At 37.6% G+C, this 26,008-nt stretch overlaps 1 protein-coding gene across 1 annotated transcript in view; it reads right to left on the bottom strand.

Moving 5' to 3' along the window:
- LOC150079667 (C-Jun-amino-terminal kinase-interacting protein 4-like) overlaps positions 1-26,008 on the bottom strand; it is a 540,406-nt gene that overhangs the window by 421,433 nt on the left and 92,965 nt on the right. The window contains exon 6 of the mRNA XM_090383158.1: positions 6,616-6,760. Coding sequence (XP_090239284.1) covers positions 6,616-6,760 — 145 coding nt within the window. The remainder of the gene's footprint in view (positions 1-6,615; positions 6,761-26,008) is intronic.

Here is a 26,008-nt window from a genome sequence, read left to right as displayed (position 1 = left end):
ATTAATGATCTTGGTAAAACACCTCCCACCATTCCCAACACGCTCCATTTAATGCCTCCTGTGGTCTTCTGTCAAAAGGATATCAGAAGGATTTTGATGAGTCTTGATGCTAAGAAAGCTCCTGGTCCTGATGGTATTTCTCCACTTGTTCTCAAAACCTGTGCTCCTGAACTTACTCCTATTCTTTGCCGCCTTTTTTCACTTTCTTATTCCAAAGGTGTTTTTCCTTCTGCTTGGAAATTTGCTCATATCCAGCCAGTTCCTAAAAATGGTGACAAATCCCTCCCATCCAATTATCGTCCCATTGCAATTACTTCTACTCTTTCTAAAGTAATGGAGAAATCAATTAACCGCCAACTCTTAAACTACCTAGAACCCTTTCGTCTGATCAACGATCACCAGTATGGATTCCATCGGTGTCGATCCACTGGAGATATTCTGGCTTATGTTACCCATTTATGGACTAATTCAATGGAAAGGTTCGGTGAGACACAAGTAGTTGCTCTTGACATCTCAAAGGCTTTTGATCGTGTTTGGCATAAAGGTCTTCTAAACAAGCTTCCATCTTATGGTTTGCCAACTGTTTTTAGTAATTGGTTATCCAGTTTTCTCTCTGATCGCTCACTGAGGGTGATGGTAGATGGCTCTCTGTCTTCTAACTTCTCCACTAATGCCGGTGTCACCAAGGTTCAGTTCTTTCCCCCACTCTTTTCCTCTTGTATATCAATGACCTTCTTCCATTGACTGGAAATCCTATCCATAGTTTTGCTGATTGCATTGCATTCACATTGCATTCAACTTTCCATTTTGAGAAACCTTGTCCTGCTCAATCAGCTTCAACTTCTCGAAAATCTGCTACCAATTCCTTAAATGCCGATCTTCAGTTATTCTCCAGTGGGGCAAAGACAACTTAGTTGATTTCAACCCTTCTAAAACTCAGTCTTGTCTTATATCTCGCAAAAAGGATTCTTCTGCTCCTATGCTTATCTTTAGTGACACTCCGATTTCTAGGCAAAATGATATATCTCTTTTGGGGATTACCTTGACTTCTAATCTCTCTTGGCACAAGCACATTACAAATATTGCTTCCTCTGCATTTAAAAAACTTGGTTTTCTCTTTCGCTCTCAGCGTTCCTTTTCTTCCAAACAGCTGCTCACTCTGTATAAATCGCAAATTTGCCCTGCCATGGAATATTGTTCCCACATCTGGGGTGGTGCCCCCAAAACCTCTCTCAGGCTTCTTGATTCCATTCAGAAGAGGGCAGTTAGGTTAATTAATGATTCATCTCTAACATAGTCTCTCCACTTGCTTTCTCACAGACGCACTGTTTCTGCTGCATGCCTCTTCTTCAGATACTTCCATGGACACTGTTCTTCTGAATTGGCTTCTATAATTCCTGCTCTCTCTTTCAAAACAGTCCGAACACGTGACGCCACCAGCCAACATCCATTTACTGTCCAACTTCAAACCCACAGAACCAACTTTTCATCTTCCTCATTTATTCATTCAACTGCCGTTTTCTGGAACAACGTTCCTTCATACGTATTTCCTGAAAATTACAATCTACAGAAGTTCAAGTCCAATGTCAACAAATATCTTCTTTCGTCTTCTCAACCTCCAACCCAAGCACGGTACTAAGTACTGTAGGTTCCAATACCTCTCATGTTTGGGGTTCACATAAAAAAAAAAAAAAAAAAAAAAATGTGTTTTAAAGACTACACCAAAGAGAATGCAGACATTGCATTTCAGGATATGCACAAATGAATAGGAACTCACTGCAGATGTAATGGAACCAGAAATTTGTAGTGATGAAGAAGAGGTGCCTACTGTGGTTGAGCAAGGCAATTCAGTGAGGGATGTTCATCAAGAATTAGAATTCGTATGGCATTTTTTTCAAGCACAACCTAACTGCAAAAAAAGTGTATACAGTACTGTGCGACTTCATTATTCTCTTAAAAGATGCTCTACCACAAATTTTGAGGGATTATTTTAAATTATGAAAGCAATTCTCCTGTTTATGGTTAGACCGCAATATATATGTACATTTGGATGCAGATACATAGATACTCTACTTTAGTGTAATAAGAGCTATTATGTGCTCAATATCTCCTATATTCTTTTAATTATTAGTTAATTATACAGGGATTTCCTTGATTTCTTTATAGGAAGGCTTCTTATCCAACTCTCCTAGTCCAACACGTGAAATAAATGAATAATTTATTTTTATAATTTTTAAAAATTAAAAAAATTAATAAACTTCATCTTAATGTGTTCCATACTGTCAGCATGAATGCAAATTAATAGTCCAGGATCACCACCAAGGCCCCAACCCAATCCCAAAACCATCAACCGCAGCACAACTATCGGATTAGGAAAACATCATGTCAAAATTTCAAATAATATAAAAACAATTAACAAATACGTGAAGACATTTTCTTCCTCCTTAAGTTGGATGAGAACTTTTTTGATCATACATTTTCACAGAACAGAATGAAACTAAAAAATGCACCTCTGCATCTGTATTTAAAAAGAAATTTAATCCTCGTTGCACGTGCGTTCATAGGACCAATCACCCGTTATTAAAAAAGGTCTACGAATGTTGATAGAATTTTTACATAATTTTATTTCAAGCGTTTCTGCGATAAGTAGTTTACTATAATTATGTTGAATATTAATTATTTTTGCTTCATTAAAGAGAAACACGTGACCTTCGTTTACAGCGCGAAATGCTAATTCCGAAGTGTGTGCTCTCGACACTCGAACTGAAGCCTCGTGTTGTTTAACGCAAAAATTTAACACCCGCCCACATAGAACCTATGTAAGACGAGTTGCATTCTTTACAAGAAATACCATAAACCAATGTGTTTGTTGCAAGGAAGAATTAGTTACACAGAATTAGTTAGAAATGAAGCAGGAAATTGTCTGGTGCAGTTCTGTCAAGAAAATCGATTAAGGATTTCAAACACATGGTTTATCCAACCTAAGCGATGTTTGCATACATGGACATCCCCAAATAGATCGCACCACAATCAAATTGATTTCATCATGTGCAGTCAAAGATGGAAAAGCACTGTTTTTTCAGTGAAAATGTTACCTGGTCCAGACTGCGGCTTGGACCACCAACTCTTAGTAACCAAAGTCAGGCTCAAATTCTGTAACATTAAAAGAACTTCACTTGGATGCAGCCCAATGATGAGCATGGAAAATATCTGGAAAGACAAAGACGTCAACCTTACAACGAAGATCAGAATGGTTAATGCGATAGTGTTTTCCATAACCTACGGGTGTGAAAGCAGGACAATGAAAAACAAGCAGAGAGAAGAAAAATTTATATTTTTGAGCTCTGGTGCTGGAGAAAGAGAGAGGTTTTGCATCGCATTAAGCCTGAAACATCATTGGAAGGCAAGATCACCAAGCTACAATTGGCCTATTTCAGTCACGCAATGCAATACAATTCATTGGAAAAATCAATAATTCTAGGAAAGGTCAGTGGAACAAGGAGAAGAGGTCGGCAAAGAACACGCTGGTTCGACACCATCAGGAGCAACACTGGCATGTGCATGAAGAACTTTAAACAAACTGTTGAAGACAGGACAGCATAGAGACAGCTCGCCCATAAAGTCTCCAAAAGCCAGCGGCAACTGAACAGATGAAAACAACAACAACAATTTAATATCTGTTTCTATTGTCTTATTATCCAAAATTAATTAACTTATTGGAATTGTATATATGTAACTGTGATATTAATTGTAATATTGGTAATTGTTATTGCTATTCAAATTTGTAACTTTTATATTTTTCTGTCCCCCAACAGCATGGTCTGAAGATGGATATCAGTACGATGCCTGAAATATCACCTTAAATTGTATAGTGATTTACGCGATTAGCTTCATAAACTATATTATTAATTTCATGTGATATATGAGTGGTATTAATTATAGCAATAATCAATGGAAAAAAACCACATAACATCTCTCCTTAACTATATCACCTTTAATAATTTTTATATCTTGACAGAAATATGGAACATTTAGTTAGTGGAACTTCATGGAGGAATAAAAACCATCAAGGGTAAAGGGAAGGGGTTTTAATTCCATATAAAAGTGACTACGGTGGTCTCAGACAGTTTTTAAATTTTATACAGTAGAACCAACTGATAATGTTACCATCAGCCAGCAAATTCTAAATGGGAAGCATTCAAGGAAATAATCATAGAAGTTACTAGGCTTTTCATACCAAATAAGAAATATTGTTCAACACTTAAACCTATATGGATGTCAGATGAACAAACGAGACTCGTTACAGAAAAGAAAAATGCATAGGATGCATATAAATTATCAGGAGACATAGAAGCCTATGGTAGATATAAGATAGTCTCTAATCAAGTCACAAAGGAGGTTAGGCAAGCAAAGACAGATTATGAGAAATCTTTGCCAAAGGATTGAAAGAAAAACAGCAGGACTTCTATACTTATATAAACATTAGAAGGAAGGGGATGAATCATACTGGTCCACTTGATGTTTCAACTTTTGATGACCCTGACCAGGTTGCTGAAAAATGAATAAGTATTTTGCATCCACATTTACACATGAGGAATTCTTTAAGGAAAGCAGATGCAAGAAGTTTATCACACAGGGAGCTAAATGATTTTGTAGTAATTGAGAGGAAAGTGGAAGAGAAACTGCTGAAGTTAAACATAAAAAGGCACCTGGGATAGACGGGATCTATCCAGTTAAAGGAGGCAGCAAAAGGAAGTAAGTAAACCATAACACCATAATTATGAGAGCGTCTCTGGATTCAGGATAAGTGCCTGCAGACTGGAGAGGTGCAAATATATCCTTAATTCATAATGAGAGTGACATGAGCAATTACATATCTGTTACCTTAACTTCTGTTCTAGAGAAAATAATGGAGTTACTGGTGAAGTTAATAAAGTATTAATGCAGGATCATCCAGAGAGGAGTGCAGTTATAATTCAGACACAAAAAACAATTTTATATCATATACTTGAATTTCAGGAAAGTCTTTTATGCTGTTGCACATAAAAGACTGCTGTTGTTGCTGTTATTTGGTTTTTAGGAGCATTAGCAACTAAGGCCATATTGCTCTGGGGATATGCGGTAGTCATTCCCTGACCTTTCCGCATCATCCGTATTTGGTGGTCACGGACTGCTGTACAATCGTGACTGCTATGGATAAAGGGATGGTTGAGTGTGATAAGACAGAGAGTTGTTATCAATGGACAGTTCTCTTCATGGAATAATGTTAATAGTGAAGTCCCTGAGGGGTTTGATGCTGGGACCATTGTTGTTTTCTATATTTATTAATGATACTGATGAAGGCATATCGGGCTTAATGAACAAGTTTGCAGATGATACAAAGGTTGTGGTTAATGAGAGTAATAATGGCATGCTACTGCAACAGGATCTTGAAAACCTAGACAGATGGGCTGAGAAATGGCAATTGAAGTTTAACATTGACAAATGCAAAGTACTGCATATGGGTAGCAATAACCCCAGGATAACATACCAACTGTGTGATACCAGGGTATTGGAAAATGAAAAAGGACTGGAGGTAATTGTGCAATCAGACATGAAGTTCTCTGAGCAGTGCAGACAGGACAGCTCATGGAGTTTTGTCAATGATATACAGAAATTTTGCTAGCAGGGATAAGGAGGTGATTAATCCATTGTATAATGCAATGGTCAAGCTATATCTTGAGTACTTCATGCAGGTCTATAGCCCTCAATTTAGTAAGGATGTAGATCTGCTGGAAAGGTGCAGAGAAGGACAGCAAGATTGGTGAAGTTAATAAAAGGCTAGTCTTACCAAGACAGGCTTCAGTTCTGAAAACTGCAGTGTCTGATGATCAGAGGCACCTGCGGGGTGATCTGATTGAAGTTTTTAAGATTTTGAATGGATTGAGCAAGCTCGATGCTGATGGAATTCTTCCTCTTGTTGAGACTATGCATATGACGGCATAAATTCAAACTGAGGAGGGATGAATGCTGAATAGATGTGTGGGAGTTTGCCTTTACCCGGAAGGTGTTTAATTGGTGGAACAAATTTCTATCTGTTGTTGTATATGTGGATAGCTTCAATAAATTCAAGGAAGAACTAAACAAACTATTGGCAAGAATGGATATGTGAAATGGAAAGGGTTTTTTTTTTTTTTTTTTGAGGCCGATGTTGTATAAGCTTGCTTTCTTGATTCATTTGCCACTAATAATACTAACAAAATATATTATACTCAATAAAAGCATTTTCGCACATACTTTGCATAAGACATACTAATATACAAGTTAGGCACCCTTATTTCTTCAGGTGAGTTTGGGTTTAACACTGCAGTAGCATTTCTGTTTCGTTTTGTTTTTTCTCCTTTTTCTAAAAATGACAGTTGGAAATTACAGCAAAGTATTTTGGAACATAAATGCTGTGACTGAAACCAATGATTCAACAACACAAGGTTAACTGCTTCTAGCTAGTTTTATGCATAAATAAGAAATTTTGACTGTCTGATCCTTTACACATTTGAACAACATTAAAGATTTTTACAACATTTATACAATTGAACAACATTAAATATCAAATAATTAGTAATAACTTATACATACTAGTTGCTGTACTTCTGTCATTCAAAGGAATTCGATCAGTTAATTGGCCTTTCTCAGAAGTTGGTTTCATTTGATTCTGAAGTGTTTTGTGGGAGAGACTGAAAGAAGGACTTGTAGGTGAGGTAGTTAATGAATACTGTAGTTCCTAAAAGATGAAAATTAAAATTTGCATTATATAGTGAAAAATTGATACATTAAATATTTATAATTTTGCATGTGCATATGGAAAAAAAGATGGGTGTGTTACTTACAAGTTAGTATAAAAGCCCTTTATCTATAGACATGGGGAATGCAACAAATAACTATTGATAAATTATAAACCTTCTCTCTCTTGCTTAAAAATACCATATTTGTTTGAATCTAAACCAACTATGAATGCAAGCTGATCCTCTGACACAGAAAAAAAGAATTCTTAAATGTAGGTGATGTGTGCTTTCAAGTCTTGGAGAAGTATTTAATTTTCAATTATTTTATACTTCCAATGCTGTTCACAAAAGTAGAATAAAATTAAAATACAGTAGAGCGTCAGTTATCTGGAATAACTGATGTCAGACCTCTTCCGGATAGCCAAATTTTCTGGATAATTTTTCGGTAAGAAAAAATAAATTTAATCTTACCTTATGATTAAATAAGATTAATTAAATAAAAAATATATATAAACCAATCTCAGAAAACAGAAACATCCATCCAAGCATTTTTATGATTTTTATACAAAACAGGAAAATTAGAAAGATTTTTAAATGCTCTCAGTTTTTTCGACTTACCTATAATGAGCATGGACAATCTGTGCATCCCAGTAGCATTTGCACACATAGCAATTGTAACTCGCCCTTTTCTCATCTTAAAACTTGGTGCAGGCATTTCTCTTTTGGTGGCTAGGGTTTTTCTCAGTAATGCTTTCCATAATAAGCCCGTCTCATCAACATTATAAACATTTTCTTTCTCATAATTTGCTATAACTGAAGCAAACTTACTTTTAAAGACACCACTGCCGATTCATCTGAAGAAAGATTCCTGCCTTAAATATCTAGTTCACATATACCATGTATCAGTTTAAAGTTTTTCAGCCAACCTGTACTTGCCTTAAAATCTTCATCATTACCTATTAATTTTCAATTAAAATCCAAGGCTTTTTCACGCAACGTTGGAACACTGGTTCACCTAAACTTCGCTTCTGAAAAAAAATTAAATAAGGTGCACTCTCTCTAAAGCAGCAGTTTCAGGTTTTGACATCTTCTTTTTCCTGCTAGATCCTCCTTCACTATCCATAATCGACACAAATTCTGTTATAGCACTGGAATTTTTCTTCCTGCTAGATCCTCCTTCACTATCCATAATCGACACAAATTCTGTTAGAGCACTGGAATTTTTCTTCGTGTCATAAACTGTTGAAGTCCCCACATTAAACTCTTTGGAGAAATTGCCTAAATTTTCACTTTTTCTAATTCTATTAATAATTTTCATTTTTTGTTGCAATATTAAAACTACGTGTTTTCTTTTTGTTCACATTTTATCGTAAAAAAATGAGAAAAATAATAAATCACACAGTTTCCAGCCAATAATATTCTTACCGAATTTGGAGCTAAACTAATCTAAAATTCCCTCATGGTTTTTGAGAAAACTCAGTGGTCTCAGTGATATTTATCTAAAGCACATTTCTGAAGGTCACATAGAATTCTAGAGTTCACAACCATAAAACAAAAACAAATTTGCAGTTTTCGGTTTATTGGGTTTTTTGTTTGTACAATCTGTTATAAATGGGTAGTAAACTCGATCTTTTGCTTATTAGAATCAAAATTCAATTTGCAAAAGTGATCACTATAACCAGAGCTTACTGTACTACCATTAATAAAAAAAAAAAGAAGAAAGATCAGCCTTTCGAATTATTCCAGATAACTGATGTTCCAGATAACCGACATTCTACTGTATTATTCCACTTGTATGGAAAATTTTGTCATTAGTTCTATTTTCCCTCCAAACTCATTAACCATCACTTCGTCTACCTTTCTCATTCATTCCACCACAAACTAGTTTTCACTAGCATCTAATGGATTTGATATGCAGAATATTTTAAAGCTTTCAAAATGTTATCACTTGCATAAAAGAACTTGCAAGTAGAAACATGTCTGGTGGGCAGAGCTGTTTAAAGGAACAAACATAGTATTTAAAGCTGTGAGATAAGAGTACACCATGGAAATTTCTCCAATTCTTATATTCCTTTCTGTTAAACATTTCATATTGTTACTTATTTATATAACATACCTTATATAAACAAATCATAAGAAATTGCTTAGAAAAGTAACTTTGGATACTTAATTAGCATTAAGAAGAGGCATATGATGCAAGACAGCAAGCTTATAAAGCATCAGCCAAAAAAAAAAACCCTTCTCATTTCACCCATCGGTCACTCAAAATATTTGTCTAGTTCAGACTGATATTTATTTAAGCCATCAACTTCCACAACAACAGATGGAAGTCTGTTCCAGCAATTAACTATCCACTGGCTAAAGGCAAACTTCTGCAAATCTATTCTACAACTGTCTTTCCTCAATTTGAATTTATGCCCCCTCAGGTTCTTAATCTAAGCAAGTGGCAGTATCCCATCAGCATTGAGCCTGCTCACACCATTCAAGGACTTGTACACCTCAATCAGATCACCTCGCAGGTGCCTAGTCTCCATATGCTGCAACTGACAGAATTTAAGCCTCTCCTGGTAAGAGAACACCTTTGTTCCTCACACCAATCTTGTTGACCTTCTCTGTACTCATTCTAGCAACTATACATCCTTCCTAAAATGAGGCCCCCAGTCCTGTACGCAGTACTCAAGGTGTGGCCTGACCACTGCCTTATACCTCCTTGTCTCTGCTAGAAAATTTTCTATATATCATTGACAATACTCCATGACATGCTCTGGCAGCCCGTCTGATCTGCTCAGAGAACTTCATATCTGACTGCACAATTACCCCCAGGCCTTTTTCATTCTCCACCTGAGCGTAGTAGCACACAGTTGGTATGTTTCTCTTGGGTTATTGCTACCCATATACAGTACTTTGCATTTGTCAATGCTAAACTTCAGTTGCCATTTCTCAGCCAATCTGCCTAACTTTTCTAGATCCTGTTGCGGTAGCATACTGTCTTTAGTATCATTAACAAGTCTGCCAACCTTTGTATCATCTGCAAAATTGGACGTTAAGCCTGATATACCTTCATCAATATTATTAATAAATACAATATTATTAATAAAATAACAGTGGGCCCAGCAACGAACCCTGGGGGACTCCACTAATAACATTAGTCCACGTAGAGCAATGTCCATTTGTTACCACTCTCTGCCATCTCCCACTCAACCATCCCTTTATCCATTGCAGAAACTTGCCCTTAATGCCATACCGCTCCAATTTGTACAAGTCTTCCATGTGCAACGGTATCAAAAGCTTTCCTGAAATCCAGGTATATGATATCAAATTTATTTTTTGCATCCAGTTCCTTTGTAACCACATCATAGTATCCAATCAAACTGGTCAGACAAGACTTCCTCTTAACAAATCCATGCTGTGTCCGAACTATTACTGCAGTCTTGTCTAGGTGATCTGGTATCACCTCTTTAACCAGTGACTCCATTATTTTCCCCGGAACAGAAATGAAACTAACAGGTCTATAATTATTTGTGTCACTCTTTTAAACAACTTTGTGAATTGGGGATACATTTGCTTCCCATTTTGAAGGCTTACCATTTAGAATTCATCTTTGGTAACATCATCACAGTTGATCCCACTGTATAGAATTTAAAAATTGTCTGAGACCACTGTAGTCCCCTTTACGAAAACAAAAGCTCTTCTTTCCTTTACCCTTAATGGTAGTTACATCTTTAAGTAAATCCCACATCAGTTTACTGTGGTACTGTCACCTAGTGGTTCCTTCATCTGCAAATTCTTAATGAATGAATAATCACTACTGATAATCAGATGAAGAGTATGACTCCCTCTGGTTGGCCCTCGAACGTGTTGCTGTAGAAAACAATCCTCAAATAAATCCACAAAAGTCTTGCTAGCATGCAAGTGGCCAACCCACAAGTTCCAGTCAATATATGGAAAGTTAAAATCCCCCATTAAAAGACATTCTGATTTACTGGCACATTCTATTTCTCTGCATAACTGTTCATTGTACTCACCAGAGTCATTAGGCCTATAACACACTCCTACTGTAATTTTCCTTTCCCAGTGTTTATGTCACACCAAACTGACTCAACATTGCACTGTCCAACCATGTCAATTGGATGCATTTCCTTAGATTTTGTGTGTTAATCAACTAACAATATAACCCCTCCTCCCTTCCTGTCCAGTCTATCCTTCCTGTACACATTGTACTCCCCAATTTCCAGTTCTGCTTTCCTTATATCTATGTGACTCCACGTCTCTGATATCCCAATAATATCTGTCTTTGATGTTTTGAGCAATATCTCAAATTCATCAAATTTATTTACCAAACTCCTAGCATTGGTGTACATGCAAGTAAACCTATTCTTAGCTACCCTAACACAACCCATGTGTTTACTTGTACTGCAAGACTCCCAGCAGTCTGTAAAATACCCTGCATCTTGTTTTCCAGGCTGCTGCTCATTCCAATAGAAGCAGTGCAAGAATCACTTTCACCTCGGCCAGCAGCTACTGTTAATCTATTAGTCCGTGTATTCCCCCAAGGTAGCAGTTTTCCAACCCACCTAACACTGCCTCGATAGCATCAGCAAATATTCTTACACCCTTTCTGTTTAAATGTATCCCATCCCTGTAGAAGCAGTCTCTCCTGTTAGCAAGCACAGACCACGCTAAAAAAATTCTACCCCCATGAACCTTGCACAATCTCTCCAGAGCCGAATTGATTGACAAGGCTCTCATCATATAAGCCGGCCTATCGTGTCTGGGCAGAATTGCAGACACTTTCAATTTAATCCTAACTTGCGACTTTTTTTCAGCACTGACCTGTACAGGCACTCCTCTACTTGTATACAAATGACTTACGTTAAACTCGCAGGTACATATAAAGCACAAAGCTGTTGCTATTTGGTTATAAGAATCAATTCTGAACACCTTCATGATATTTTTCTAAAGCAGATTTCTGGAGGTCATTACCATAAAATAATAAAAACGATTTGCACTTTCCGGTTTATTGGGCTTTTCTGTTAGTGCAATGTAATTATAAAAAAAAAAAAAAAAAAAAAAAAAAAAAAGGTAAAGTGCAGCCATTATCAACCCACTGCAGGATGGAAGCCTCTTCAACAATTCATGTTGAGGGAAATGGACCATAATCTGCCACGCTGGTCCAGTGCGGGTTGGCAGATCGATCGTATTCAGCAGTCAGGGGCTTGAACCCCAGTCTACTCAAAGAGCGTGTGCTACTGCACTCCTGCTCCTGACCATTCGGCTATGCAATGATACCGCTAACTGGAATTCTGTGGAATTTTGCGTTATTATGGTGAAATGCGTTCGCCTTCACTGAAATCTTGAATCATATAAAAAACATAAATAGATTACAGAATTTTCTCTTCGTTCCTATTTTTGGAGCTTCGTAAAGTTGTTACTACGTACCTCTCTTGCACGTATCATGTTAGTTGCTATTTGTGCGTGCCGTGTTCTTTGTTATTGATTGCTTATTTTCTTACTACCAAACATTTTATATTTTACGACCAAAAAAAAAAAAAATGTCAGTGAACAGAAATATCAATTAGTTAACTATTAATTAAGCTAGTACATAAGCATAAATTTATTTTTATTTTGCAAACCTGTGGGAAATATTCTTCCGATTTTCAAGTATCATTTAATTTTGTTAATTGGAGGAAGTAAGTGTAAATTTGTGTTCTATATCTTTAATTTTATAGCCTATGGATAATATTTTTCCTATTTTCGCTTATTAGAACAGCCGTTTAATAGAATTAAAATTCAGTTAGCAAATGTGATCACAATGACCAGCAAGACTGCTGCTATGGATAAAGGGATGGTTGAGGGGGAGAAGACAGAGAGTGGTAATCAATGGACACTGCTCATCGTGGACTAATGTTATTAGTAGAATCCCATTATTGTTTTCTGTATTTATAAATGATATTGATGATGGTATATCAAGCTTAATGTCCAAGTTTGCAGACGATACAAAGGTTGGCAGGGTTGTTAAGCTATGCTGCTGCAACAGGATCTGGAAAGGTTGAGCAGATGGGCTGAGAAGTGGCAAATGAAGTTTAACATTGACAAATGTAAAGTACTACATATGAGAAACAGCAACCCCAGAGCAACGAATTGGTACTCTGTGGTACTACACTGACAGTGGTAGAGAATGAAAAGGACCTGGGGGTAATTGTGCAGGCAGATATGAAGTTCTCTGAGCAGTGCAGATGGACTGCAAGAGTAGCTCACAGTGTCTTGTCAATGATATACAGGAATTTTTCTAGCAAGGATAAGGAGGTGATTATTCCCTTGTATAAGGCAATGGTCAGGCCACACCTTGAGTACTGTAGGTCTTTGAACAAAGGGTTGCACTTATGAAGAAAAGCTTAAGTTTTGCAAATTACAGTGTCTGGAGACTAGGCACCGGCGAGGTGATCTGATAGAGGTGTATAAAGCCTTGAATGGTTTGAGCATGCTCAATGCCGATGGGATTCTTCCTCTTGCTCAAAATAATCACCTGAGAGGGCATAAATTCAAATTGAGGAAAGACAGATGTAGGATAGATGTGCGGAAATTTGCCTTTAGCCAGCGGGTAGTTGGTTGGTGGAACAGATTTCTATCCCTTGTTGTGTTTGTGGAAGTTGATAGCCTAAATAAATTTAAGGCTCAGCTGGACAGGTATTTCGAATGAACGGAGGGGTGAAATGGAAGTGTTTTGTTTTTTTTTTGGCTGATGCTGCATAAGCTTGCTTTCTTGCATCATATGCCTGGTATCATTTTAGAACTGTCAGAACTTCACTTTCTTTCATTTTTGCACATCACTCATCTCTGAATCTTTTCAAGAAGCACAAGTGTCCCTTATTAGGTACAATCTCCATATCTGGGCACAGTATTCCAAGTGCTATTTCACAACTCACAAATATGAGTCCAATTATAGTCTTATATCATAATTTATTACAGATTATTAGAAGGGATGGTGTTTATTTATTTTTATTTTTTTTGATACTATATAAGCTTGATTTCTACCTCATTCAGCAATTATTCAATACCCCACCCTTTTTGTTCCTTATGTTTAAGTTTATGACAAATAAAATGGTACACAACTTCCTTCATTTCAGGGCAGCATAAGACAGACTATGAGAGGGAAGGTGTAAGTCACACATGAGGAGTTATTCAGGAAGGGGAATGTCGTAGGTGAAGTAAACATTGGCAGTGAGCTAGATGATTTTCTAATAACTGAGAGGAAAGTGGAGGAGAAATTGTTGAGGATAAACATAAAAAAAGGCACCCGGGGTGGATGGGATCTATTCAGTTATATTAAAGGAGGCAGCAAAGGAAGTAAGCAAACCCCTAGCCATAATTATGAGAGCTTCTTTGGACTCAGGGGAGGTATCCATAGACTGGAGATGTGCAAATGTAACCCCAATTCACAAAGGAGGATCAAAGGCTGACACAAGTAATTATAGACCTGTTAGTTTAACTTCGGTTCCAGGAAAATTAATGGAAGCACTGGTTAAAGAAGCACTGCAGGATCATCTAGACAAGAATTCAGTTACAGCTCAGACACAGCATGGTTTTGTTAAGGGCAGGTCTTGTCTGACCAATTTGAATGGATACTATGATGTAGTCACAAAAGAACTGGATGCAGGGAATAACTTTGATATTATATATTTGGATCTTAGAAAGGCTTTTGATACTGTTGCGCATGGAAGACTGCTGCACAAATTGGAGCAATGTGGCATGGGAGGCAAATTGCTGCTATGGATAAAAGGATGGTTGAGTGGCAGAAGACAGAGAGTGGTAATCAATGGACACTGCTCAACATAGACTAATGTTATTAGTGGAGTTCCTCAGGGTTTAGTGTTGGGTCCATTGTTGTTTTCTGTATTTATAAATGATATTGATATCAAGCTTAATGTATATCAAGCTTAATGTCCAAGTTTGCAGACGATACAAAGGTTGGCAAGGTTGTTAAGGACACTACTGATGCTATGCTGCTGCAACAGGATCTGGAAAGGTTGAGCAGATGGGCTGAGAGGTGGCAAATGAAGTTTAACATTGACAAATGTAAAGTACTACATATGGGAAACAGTAACCCCAGATCAACGTATCAACTCTGTGGTACTACGCTGACAGTGGTAGAGAATGAAAAGGACCTGGGGGTAATTGTGCAGGCAGATATGAAGTTCTCTGAGCAGTGCAGACGAGCTGCAAGGGTAGCTCATGGTGTCTTGTCAATGATATACAGGAATTTTTCTAGCAGGGATAGGGATGTGATTATTGCCTTGTATAAGGCATTGGTCAGGCCACACCTTGAGTACTGTATACAGATCTGGAGGCCTCATTTCAAGAAGGATGTAGAGCTGCTGGAACGAGTACAGAGAAGGGCAACAAGATTAGTGAATGGAACAAAGGGTTAGTGAATGGAACAAAGGGTTGCTCTTACGAAGAAACGCTTAAGTTTCGTAAATTACAGAGTCTGGAGACTAGGCATCGGCGAGGTGATCTGATAGAAGTGTATAAGGCTTTGAATGGCTTGAGCATGCTCAATGCCGATGGGATTCTTCCTCTTGCTCAGAATAATCACCTGAGAGGGCATAAATTCAAATTGAGGAAGGACGGATGTCGGATAGATGTGCAGAAATTTGCCTTTAGCCAGCGGGCAGTTGGTTTCTGGAATAGACTTCCATCACTTGTTGTTGAAGTTGATAGCCTAAACAAATTTAAGGCTCAGCTGGACAGGTATTTTGAATGAACAGAGGGGTGAAATGGGAGTAGTGGTTGTGTTTTTTTTTTTTTTTTTTTGGCTGATGCTGAATAAGCTTGCTTCTTTGCATCATCTACTAATGTTAATGCTAATGCTAAAAAGTCAATTGGAACAAGTTTAACCAAAGCTATTTTAAAAATCAATTGGGTCAGTTATTAGCTTTAAAAAAAAAAAAAAAAAAAACATGACCAAAGCTAACTGACCTCCAAGTATGAAGCGTGAAAAGAAATAAGTCATATGGTGCAAAGAAGCCACAGACTTTTGTTACATCAGCCAAAAAAAAAAAATAATAATAATAATAATGAAGGGCAAGACCACCCAGCCCAACCAACTGGAAATGCTTCCTGTGTAAGTGCACTAGTGACCATCCAAGAGGGAAGAAGAAGCCAATGCATGAAGTGAAGCATCAAAATGAACATGTTCATCATACAAGCATACTATGAAGTAACCAAGCTCGAGACAGCCATGAGAATGTACAGGATGAAACTACACACCAAGTGGTTGGAATGGTTCCCGACTGTTCAGATCAGAGATGACCCATTATCATGAAGAACCTGACAACTCCTGCAATGTTGGAAAAAATCAAGCAGGATGTGAGCAACCAACTACAAAGAACAGCGAATATGGACACAACCAAACCAGAACTGGAGGAGGAATAGCAAGTACAAGAACTACAACCTCAAGCAGCTGAAGTCTAAACAGATGAAGTCGAAATATCCAGATGAGCAGAAGACTAGAAGAAAGCCCTATCAGAATTCAAGATCCCACACCATACTGAAACAGAGACCCCAAAATATCCTGTGGCAAGTCAGAGACCACCTCAACAGGCAAATAATATCAGATTACCTTAACAAAAATGAATTAACACTAGATACCATCCACACAGCCATTTACTGTGTGCCACTTTAACAACCATCAGGATAAACAGAAGAGAAACCAGAGACTAAGCAGAAGACAAAATGCAAAGACAAAGAACCATCAGCCTGAAAAAGCACAAGATAGAAAAGCTGAAAGTTAAGATACACCAACTCACCTAATATCAGCAGGGTAAGAGAAGTAAGAAGCTGATCAGAAAAGTGAACACCATCCTCAAGAAAGCAAACATGAGACCTATAATCAGAGGATTGAAAAATACCTTGGCACCCTAAAGAAGAAACTCCATGCACTCAGCAAGAGACTTACCATTACAGGGAGAGTGCCCAGAGGAAAACAGACAACATGACATTTGATGAAAACCAGAGTGCCTTCTACAGGAAAATCGGACAAGAGAAGGACAGCAAGAGTTAGACCCCCCCCCAACCAGAAGACACTCAAGGAGTTCTGGGGCAACCTGTGAAGCAGCAAAGTTACCCATAACAGCCACGCCCCCTGGATAGATATAGAAAAGAATAAACCAAGAATGATTGGGTATGGGTTTTTTTTTTTTTTTTAGGAGCATCGGCAGCTAAGGCCATGTTGCTCCGTGTATATTGTCTTTAAACTGTGTGTGTTCTGAGGTCGATTTTCTGTTTGCTAGACAAAAAATCCAAGTTTAGTTTCTGGGAGAAAAAAACCATGCTACTCTCACCTGAGACTGACTAACTTAGCCACATGTGAAAAGACCCATAAAAATTCCTTGCGTCATCGACAGGATTCGAACTCAGGTCTTTTCCACCTGGTATGGGGAAGATAGCGACCCTACCAACTGTGCTACCCATGAGGGCAAACCAAGAAACCAGGAAGTCCCACAACTGGTGAACCCAAGGAACAGATAACATCCACAACTATTGTCAGAGGAAGTTCGGCTGCATACACAGGCACACAGAGAAGCAGTTTAGTCAGATAATAAGGCACCCTGACACAATCTCAGAGTCTCTAACTCAAGGAATCACCTACCTGAAGGCTAAGGACAAAGATACCACAAACTCGGTGAAGTAGAGACCAATCACTTATCTCCCAACAATGCACAAAATCCTGAGCAGCTGCAACTAAGACCATTTGGAGAGCCAGAAAAACATGGCCAAACAGCAGAAGGGATGTAAGCAGATGAGCAAAGGATCCAAGGAGCAACTGAACATTGATGCTGCAGTTAAGGAGCAAGCCTACAAGAAGCACCACAGCCTACATCACCTACTGCAAGGCCTTCAACTCTATGCCCCATAGCTGGCTGCTGATAGAGACACTGAAGATTTACAAAGTTAAACCCTCCTACACTGATGTACTTCCTAGAAGCTACCATGGTGAAATGGAGGACTACAATCAAGGTTGAGAACATCACAACCATACTAGTCCACATCAGAAAAGGAATTTCCGGGGAGATGCCTCGAGCCCACTATGGTTCTATCCAGCACTCAACTTACCATGCTCAATAACAGCAAGTATGGACATACCCTAAAAGGAAGGAAGAACCTGTACACCCTCTCTCACCTGATGTACATGAATGACATCAAACTCTATGCTACAACCGAGAATCAACCCCAACAGTTACTCGAGATCTCTGAAGAGTTCAGCACCAACATCAGGATGCAATTCAATTTGGCCTAGACAAATGCAAGACTCATGAATTGCATCAAGGACATCCAGCCAGATGAAACTACCAGCTGAAGACCAGTAAAGATATTGAAGCTATGACAGAGGGAGAGACAAACATCTGGGGAAGATACAAGCCCACCAGTTAGAACACAAGGAGATCAATTCCCCTGACTGAAAAATACCATCAGAGACCAAGATGTCTTCTAAAATCAAAGCTGAATGGTGGGAACATGGTCACAGCCATAAACACTTATGAGTCCCAGTACTAACTTACTCCTTCGGGATCATAGATTGGACCAACGCCAAGCTGGAGGAGATTATGAGATTAACTGAGATAATGATGACCAAGAGCCACCAACAAGAGATTGACCATAGCCCATAAAGAAGGATGGAGGGGATTGACTGACTTCATTGAATAAGAGAAATCAATTAAGAATCTGTGGGATTACTTCCAGGAAAACAAATGGCACACAACACTCAACCTTAACAAGGAGATCACACTCGCACAGACAGAAGAAATAAAAACAGAAAGATGGGGAAGAAGACACCCCATGGTACCTACAATGACCTCCATCAAGGCCACATAGATCTAATGCTTGGCTCATGAAAGAAAGGCTCTTCCCCAAGACAGAAGGATTCATGCTTGCCATCCAAGACTAGGTAATCAACACCTGGGACTACAGGAAATACATAGCCAAGGACTCCAGAATAACAGATGGCACATGTCGACTATGCCAACTGGCACATTACCACAGGATGTAGGGTGATTACCCAGATGGAGTACACTCACAGACAACCAGGTCACCGGGATAATACATCAGAAGCTAGAGCAAAAATACTAGTTGATCAAAGAAAGTGTGCATATTACAACAACGAACGTAAGGCTGTACTAGAGACCCCTACTCACAAACTATATTGGGACTGTACCATAATAACACACAAGATGATCCCGCACAACAGATCAGAAGTAACCCTCATTGACAAGAAGGAAATGACTACCTACGTGATTGACATAGCAGTGCCCAACACCACCAACCTCCAGAAAAATTACGAGAAAATCAGGAAGTACACACAGAAATGTGGCACACGGAAACAAGTAGTGACCATCCCAATCACTGTATCAACCACTGGAATGGTGCCAAAGAGCCTCCATAGCAACCCAGTGGCAATAAGCCTCCCAGAAAACACTTACATGGAACTCCAGAAAGCTGCAATCCTGAACACCTGCAGGCTCACCCATCAGTAATAACAATAATAATAACAGTAACTGGATACAACTCACCACTCCATGAACTCGTGAGGGGCACCAGTACCCCTCACAGGGCAGAAAAATCCCATAAAAAAGAAAATGTTTTAATAATAATTATAATAATATAGAAAAGTCTTTATTATCCTACACCCTTGGATATTGAGAGATGTTGTATTTTAAAATTTTTCTGGATTTTTTCTCCTAGTGATTGAGAAGTTTTGGAGAAACACATTTCAAACAAAATTCATAGTAAATGTAAGATATTGTAATGTCAATTTAAATCATTCCTAGTACAGTATCAGAGAGAATATCAATTGGAATAGCACCAGAGAAAAAAAAAAAATACTTTCAAATTATAGAGTAAAAGAAATAATAATAATAATAAATATTCTTCTTCTTCAGAAATATTTATAACATATGACATTTCAATTTTAATAATGTACTGTGGAGAAATTCAAAGATCACTAAATTTTGTTTTTACTGCCATTATACAGCTTACAAACAGTGTCTACTTATAATAGCAAAAAATCTTTGCTGTGCAAAATTAAATCTATTGTCTGTACGCGTCTATAAGTTGCTGTTTATGACAACACACTTAAAACTCTTTCTTTGCTCTCAGCTGTCGAAAGTGATGTCATGCTGCTGTATGATCAGCAACACAGCTATAATTTGCAAGAGCAATTCACACTAAGTTACAAAATTTACTCAATAAGCAATAGAACTAAAAGAGTGAAAGAAATGTCACACTTTTTTTTTTTGCATGGATTCTTAGAGACAACTATGTCACTGATGTGATGTGAGTATTGGATTACTTTCTTAATATTTCAGAATTTTAAAGAATTCGGCAATGTGAAGTGAAAGATTTTACAGTATGTCTAAACGTTTCCTGTAATAAAATAATAAATAAAATAAATTTTATTTTAAGAAATGATGAGAAAGATGGCAAAAAGCAACCCCAGTAATAACTTATATGCTTGGTGGGATTGAATTACTATTTTTAATTCAATCTCTCTCTCTCTCTCTCTCTCTCTCTCTCTCTCTCTCTCTCTCTCTATGACGTTATGTGGTTTCTATCCATTTAAATTATAATATACCTAATTATCACTCTTATATCATGTGGAGTTAATATATTTTATTTAGGTATTACCTGAACTAATATACATTGAGTAACAAGCCGATACCCACAATCAGACCTAGCTGCTGACCAAATCCTCCTGCCGGACGCTCAGACCTAAAAATTTGAGGGTCCTGTTTTACTCAATGTATATTAGTTTAGGTAATACCTAAACAAAATATATTAAAAACTCTCTTAAAATATATTAAAAATATTATAATTGAAAAAGAGCACAAGCAATTAAATAAGGGCAAAAGTAAAATGTATTCTTGGCTCACTGAAAGAGTAACTGAAAACGTTGAAAAGATTTTGGTACTTAACAGCACTTCAAATGATTAACACAATGATGTAAACTGCTCTCACATCCTCTGGAGACAGAAAATGACTTCAGGGACAATAAAAGGTAGCATTAGCATTAGCATTAGTAGAGTCATATGATGCAAGAAAGCAAGCTTATTCAGCATCAGCCAAAAAAAAAAAAAAAAAAAACACACCACTCCCATTTCACCCCTCCGTTCGCTCGAAATACCTGTCCAGTTGAACCTTAAATTTGTTTAGGCTATCAACTTCAACAACAAGTGATGGAAGTCGATTCCACCAGCCAACCACCCGCTGGCCAAACGCAAATTTCCGCACATCTATCCGACATCCGTCCTTCCTCAATTTGAATTTATGCCCTCTGAGCTGATTATTCTGAGCAAGATGAAGAATCCCATTGGCATTGAGCATGCTCAAACCATTCAAAGCCTTATACACCTCTATCAGATCACCTCGCCGGTGCCTAGTCTCCAGACTCTGTAATTTGCAAAACTTAAGCCTTTCTTCGTAAGAGCAACCCTTTGTTCCATTCACTAATCTTGCTGCCCTTCTCTGTACCCGTTCCAGCAGCTCTACATCCTTCTTGAAATGAGGCTTCCAGACCTGTATACAGTACTCAAGATGTGGCCTAACCATTGCCTTATACAAGGGAATAATCACCTCCTTATCCCTGCTAGAAAAATTCCTGTATATCATTGACAAGACACCATGAGCTACTCTTGCAGCTCGTCTGCACTGCTCAGAGAACTTTATATCTGCCTGCACAATTACCCCCGGGTCCTTTTCATTCTCCACCACTGTCAGCGTAGTATCACAGAGTTGATACGTTGATCTGGGGTTACTGTTTCCCATATGTAGTACTTTACATTTGTCAATGTTAAACTTCATTTGCCACCTCTCAGCCCATCTGCTCAACCTTTCCAGATCCTGTTGCAGCAGCATAGCATCAGTAGTGTCCTTAACAACCCTGCCAACCTTTGTATCATCTGCAAACTTGGACATTAAACTTGATATCCCATCATCAATATCATTCATAAACACCGAAAACAACAACGGACCCAACACTGAACCCTGAGGAACTCCACTAATAACATTAGTCCACGTTGAGCAGTGTCCATTGATTACCACTCTCTGTCTTCTGCCACTCAACCATCCCCTTATCCATAGCAGCAATTTGCCTCCAATGCCACATTGCTCCAATTTGTGCAGCAGTCTTCCATGTGCAACAGTATCAAAAGCCTTTCTAAGATCCAAATATATAATATCAAAGTTATTCCCTACATCCAGTTGTTTTGTGACTACATCATAGTATCCAATCAAATTGGTCAGGCAAGACCTGCCCTTAATAAAACCATGCTGAGTTATAACTGAATTCTTGTCTAGATGATCCTGCAGTGCTTCTTTAACCAGTGCCTCCATTAATTTACCTGGAACAGAAGTTAAACTAACAGGTCTATAATTACTTGTGTCAGCCTTTGATCCTCCTTTGTGAATTGGGGTTACATTTGCACATCTCCAGTCTATGGGTACCTCCCCTGAGTCCAAAGAAGCTCTCATAATTATGGCTAGGGGTTTGCTTACTTCCTTTGCTGCCTCCTTTAATATAACTGGATAGATCCCATCCACCCCAGGTGCCTTTTTTATGTTTATCCTCAACAATCTCTCCTCCACTTTCCTCTCAGTTATTACAAAATCATCCAGCTCACTGCCAATGTTTACTTTACCTACATCATTCTCCTTCCTGAATATTCGAGCATTCAAGCAGTTCTCTATACTGTAAATTAATTTTTAACTATTTCTAAAGAGTTAGGCCTACTAGCATTCACACTTTGGCCTTTTTTTCAGTTGTTTCAGTTTTTCTCTAAATTACTGGTCACCCAAAAAATTTTTAATAGAGAAAACAAAAACTACTTTTCTTGGAAGGTCCTGTGAATTACATTTTCGTGGACAATCTAGCAGATAAACAGCAGAAAGCTTTCTTTCAGCAGAGACCTGACAGGTCTTTGCAGGCTTGCTAATGGATTGATAATCAAACTCTGTGTAGAATGTGATAACAGAAATTGTTTCAACAACTTCAGCATGCATACATTTCTAGATTGCAAGCTTTGTAACTACTGCACACTTCAAGAAACCTTCTCGTGCTTGCTGAAGAAGCAGGAAAGTTTCCTAAGCCTTATCTTGCTCAATTTAAAATTTATATAATATACAACTTGGATGACAGTATCTGTAATCTGGAAAGACCAACGGGAATACACATCGCACTGTCTGGATATCAACAGACCACTCACTCACATCATAGCATAACTTTACCAAAATCAAAAAAAACTGCTGCTTTAGAAGAAAATAATATTAAATTATATTACAACTATAACAATGTATCCCATGGACATAACACAAATTTACAATTACTACTACCACTATTTCATGGCAAAACTCCTAATATACATCCCCTATAGCAAATATATGTAGTGAGTGCATACCAATGGCAGAGCTTTATGGCTTCTATCAGTAAACTAGCAGGCACTCTGCAGTAGCCTAAGGGTTCAGTATTCCACACCATTATTGTCAAATATAAAGAAATATCTCTATTTCTTTCCTGATATTTTTATTAAACAAAAATAAAAACACTGAACTCCAGGCATATTTGTAAACTTAAATAATATACTCACATGAGACGGGTTTCCTATGCAAAGGCACATGATATTCACTAAATAAAATAATTAAATTATTTTATAATAAATTAAACTAATAAAATAATAATTTAAAGTTCATGTTTCAGAGTCACTCTAGTATTCCATTATCACGATAGGCACAATAAGGCCTAAGTAGCTCTTGCACCAGAAATAACAAAACCATTATCAAGATAAACTCTAAGTTGTAGAGGCAACTGGACTCCTTGTGGCAAGAAGTAAACTGAAGCAGAAGAGAAGGGAATCCGTAAACTACTATAAATAAAATGAAATCCAGCAAATACACTCATACCTAAAAGTTTGAAATCACAGAATATGACAACAGTTTTTAATTTTTTTGAAACTAACTTTGACAACATAAGGTTTAATATAAAAAACAACACACTACAAAGTATTTCAAGATTTTTTATTAAGTATTAAAAAAACCATTGAGGGCAAGTTGCTGCAATGGATAAAGGGATGGTTGAGTGGGAGACAACAGAGAATTGTAATAAATGGACACTGCTCTGCGTGGACTAATGTTATTAGTGGAATCCCCCGCGGTTCAGTGCAGGACCCATTGTTTTGTGTATTTATCAATAATATCAATGAAGGTATATCAGGCTTAATGTCCAAGTTTGCAGATGATACAAAGGTTGGCAGGGTTGTTAATGACAGGAAAGATAGCATACTATCTTTCCTGTCATTAACTGGGGGTAATTGTGCAGTTAGATATGAAGTTCTCTGAGCAGTGTAGACAGGCTGCCAGAGCAGGTCATGGAGTTTTGTCAATGACATACAGATTATCATGGGCATGCCTTTAGGTGGTATATATGGTTTTCCATGTCTAACATTAGCATTAGCATTAACATTAGCATATAGGAAATTTGCTAGCAGAGAAAAGAAGGTGATTATCCCTTTGTATAAGGCAATGGTCAGGCCACACCTTGAGTACTCTGTACAGGTCTGGAGGCCTCATTTTAGGAAGGATGTAGAGTTGCTAGAATGAGTACCGAGAAGGGCAACAAGATTGGTGAAAGGAACAAAGGGGTGCACTTACAAAGAAAGGCTTAAGTTCTGCAAGTTGCAGCATCTGGAGACTAGGCACCTGCGAGGTGATCTGATTAAGGTGTATAAGGCCTTGAATGGTTTGAGCAGGCTCAATGCTGATGGGATACTTTCGCTTGCTCAGATTAAGAACCTGAGGGGGCACAGATTCAAATTGAGGAAAGACAGTTGTAGAATAGATATGCTGAAGTTTGCGTTTAGCCAGTGAGTAGTTTATTGCTTAAACAGACTTCCATCTGTTGTTGTGGAAGTTGATAGCTTAAATAAATTTAAGGCTGAACTAGATAAACATTTGAAGTGACCGGATGGGTAAAATGGGAAAGGGGTTTTTTTTTTTTTTTTTTTTTTTGGCTGATGCTGTATAAGCTTGCTTTCTTGCATCATATGCCTCAACTAATGCTAATGTTACCCAGAAAAACAGAAGCAACCCCAGATCATAATGAAACCACCACTGTGCTTGAATTGCTTCTGTAGGCACACAATGCAGCACCATTTTTTTTATTAATTTTATATTCATAATAACAGCACAATCCTACACCAACCATTATTAAAAATAAATAAATACTGTTGTGTTATATTAAAATAATAATGACGTAAATAAATGAAATAAATAGAATGATATTATTCCACCAAATAAAACTGATAAAAAGGTAACTGTCTGTACAATAATATATGAAATTTTAAACTGCAATGAATAAATTATAATAAAACAATGTAGTAAAACACAGGATAATAAAACCGATAAAAGCGCTAAAACACGGTAGCTTTCAGAGGCATCTGCCTCCTTTCTCAACAGAGGTTTATCATACGGCACATCCTTAAATATCAGCAGGCCCACAGTTCTCAGCACGTCTTTCTACAGGAAATCCACTCATCCCGTCCCTTCTGTTGAAAAAGGAAGTGGATGCCTCTGAAAGCTACAGTGTTTTAGCGCTTTTATTATCCTGTGTTTTATTGTAATTTATTCATTGCAGTTTAAAATTTCATATTTTATTGTACAGATAGTTACTTTTTTATCAGTTTTATCTGGTGGAATTATATTATTCTATTTATTTACATCATTATTATTTTAATATAATACAACACTATTTACTTATTTTTAATAACGGCTGGTATAGGATTGTGCAGTTATTATGAATATAAATATTTCCAACCCCAGAGGCCTATTTGAAGATTTTTTATTAATTAATCATCTCACATAAACTCTACACTTGGATCCAAAATCAAATTTGGATTCATCTGTCCACATTAAGTTTTTCCACTCTTCAACTGTCCAATGTTGATGGCAGTTAGCCCAAAGCTAACCATTTCTTTCAATTTTCAAGTTTTAATAAGGCTTTTTGGACTGCTACACAACCATGAAGTCCCATTTGTTTAAGACGAAGTTTTACAGTGAATGTAGATGTAGGAGTTTCTCTGTTCCCATTGAACTCAGCTTAGATTTCAGGTACAGTAAGTAATTGACTGCATTTAGAAATCAGTATTATGGTCTTATCTTGTGCTTCCATTAATAAGTGCAGTTGTCCTGACGTAATGGTCAGG

This window comes from Mastigoproctus giganteus, chromosome 10 (genome assembly GCF_048544385.1).
Source record: "Mastigoproctus giganteus isolate SK-2022 chromosome 10, ASM4854438v1, whole genome shotgun sequence".
NCBI lineage: Eukaryota > Metazoa > Arthropoda > Arachnida > Uropygi > Thelyphonidae > Mastigoproctus > Mastigoproctus giganteus.
This window is presented reverse-complemented; position numbering and strand designations above follow the sequence as displayed.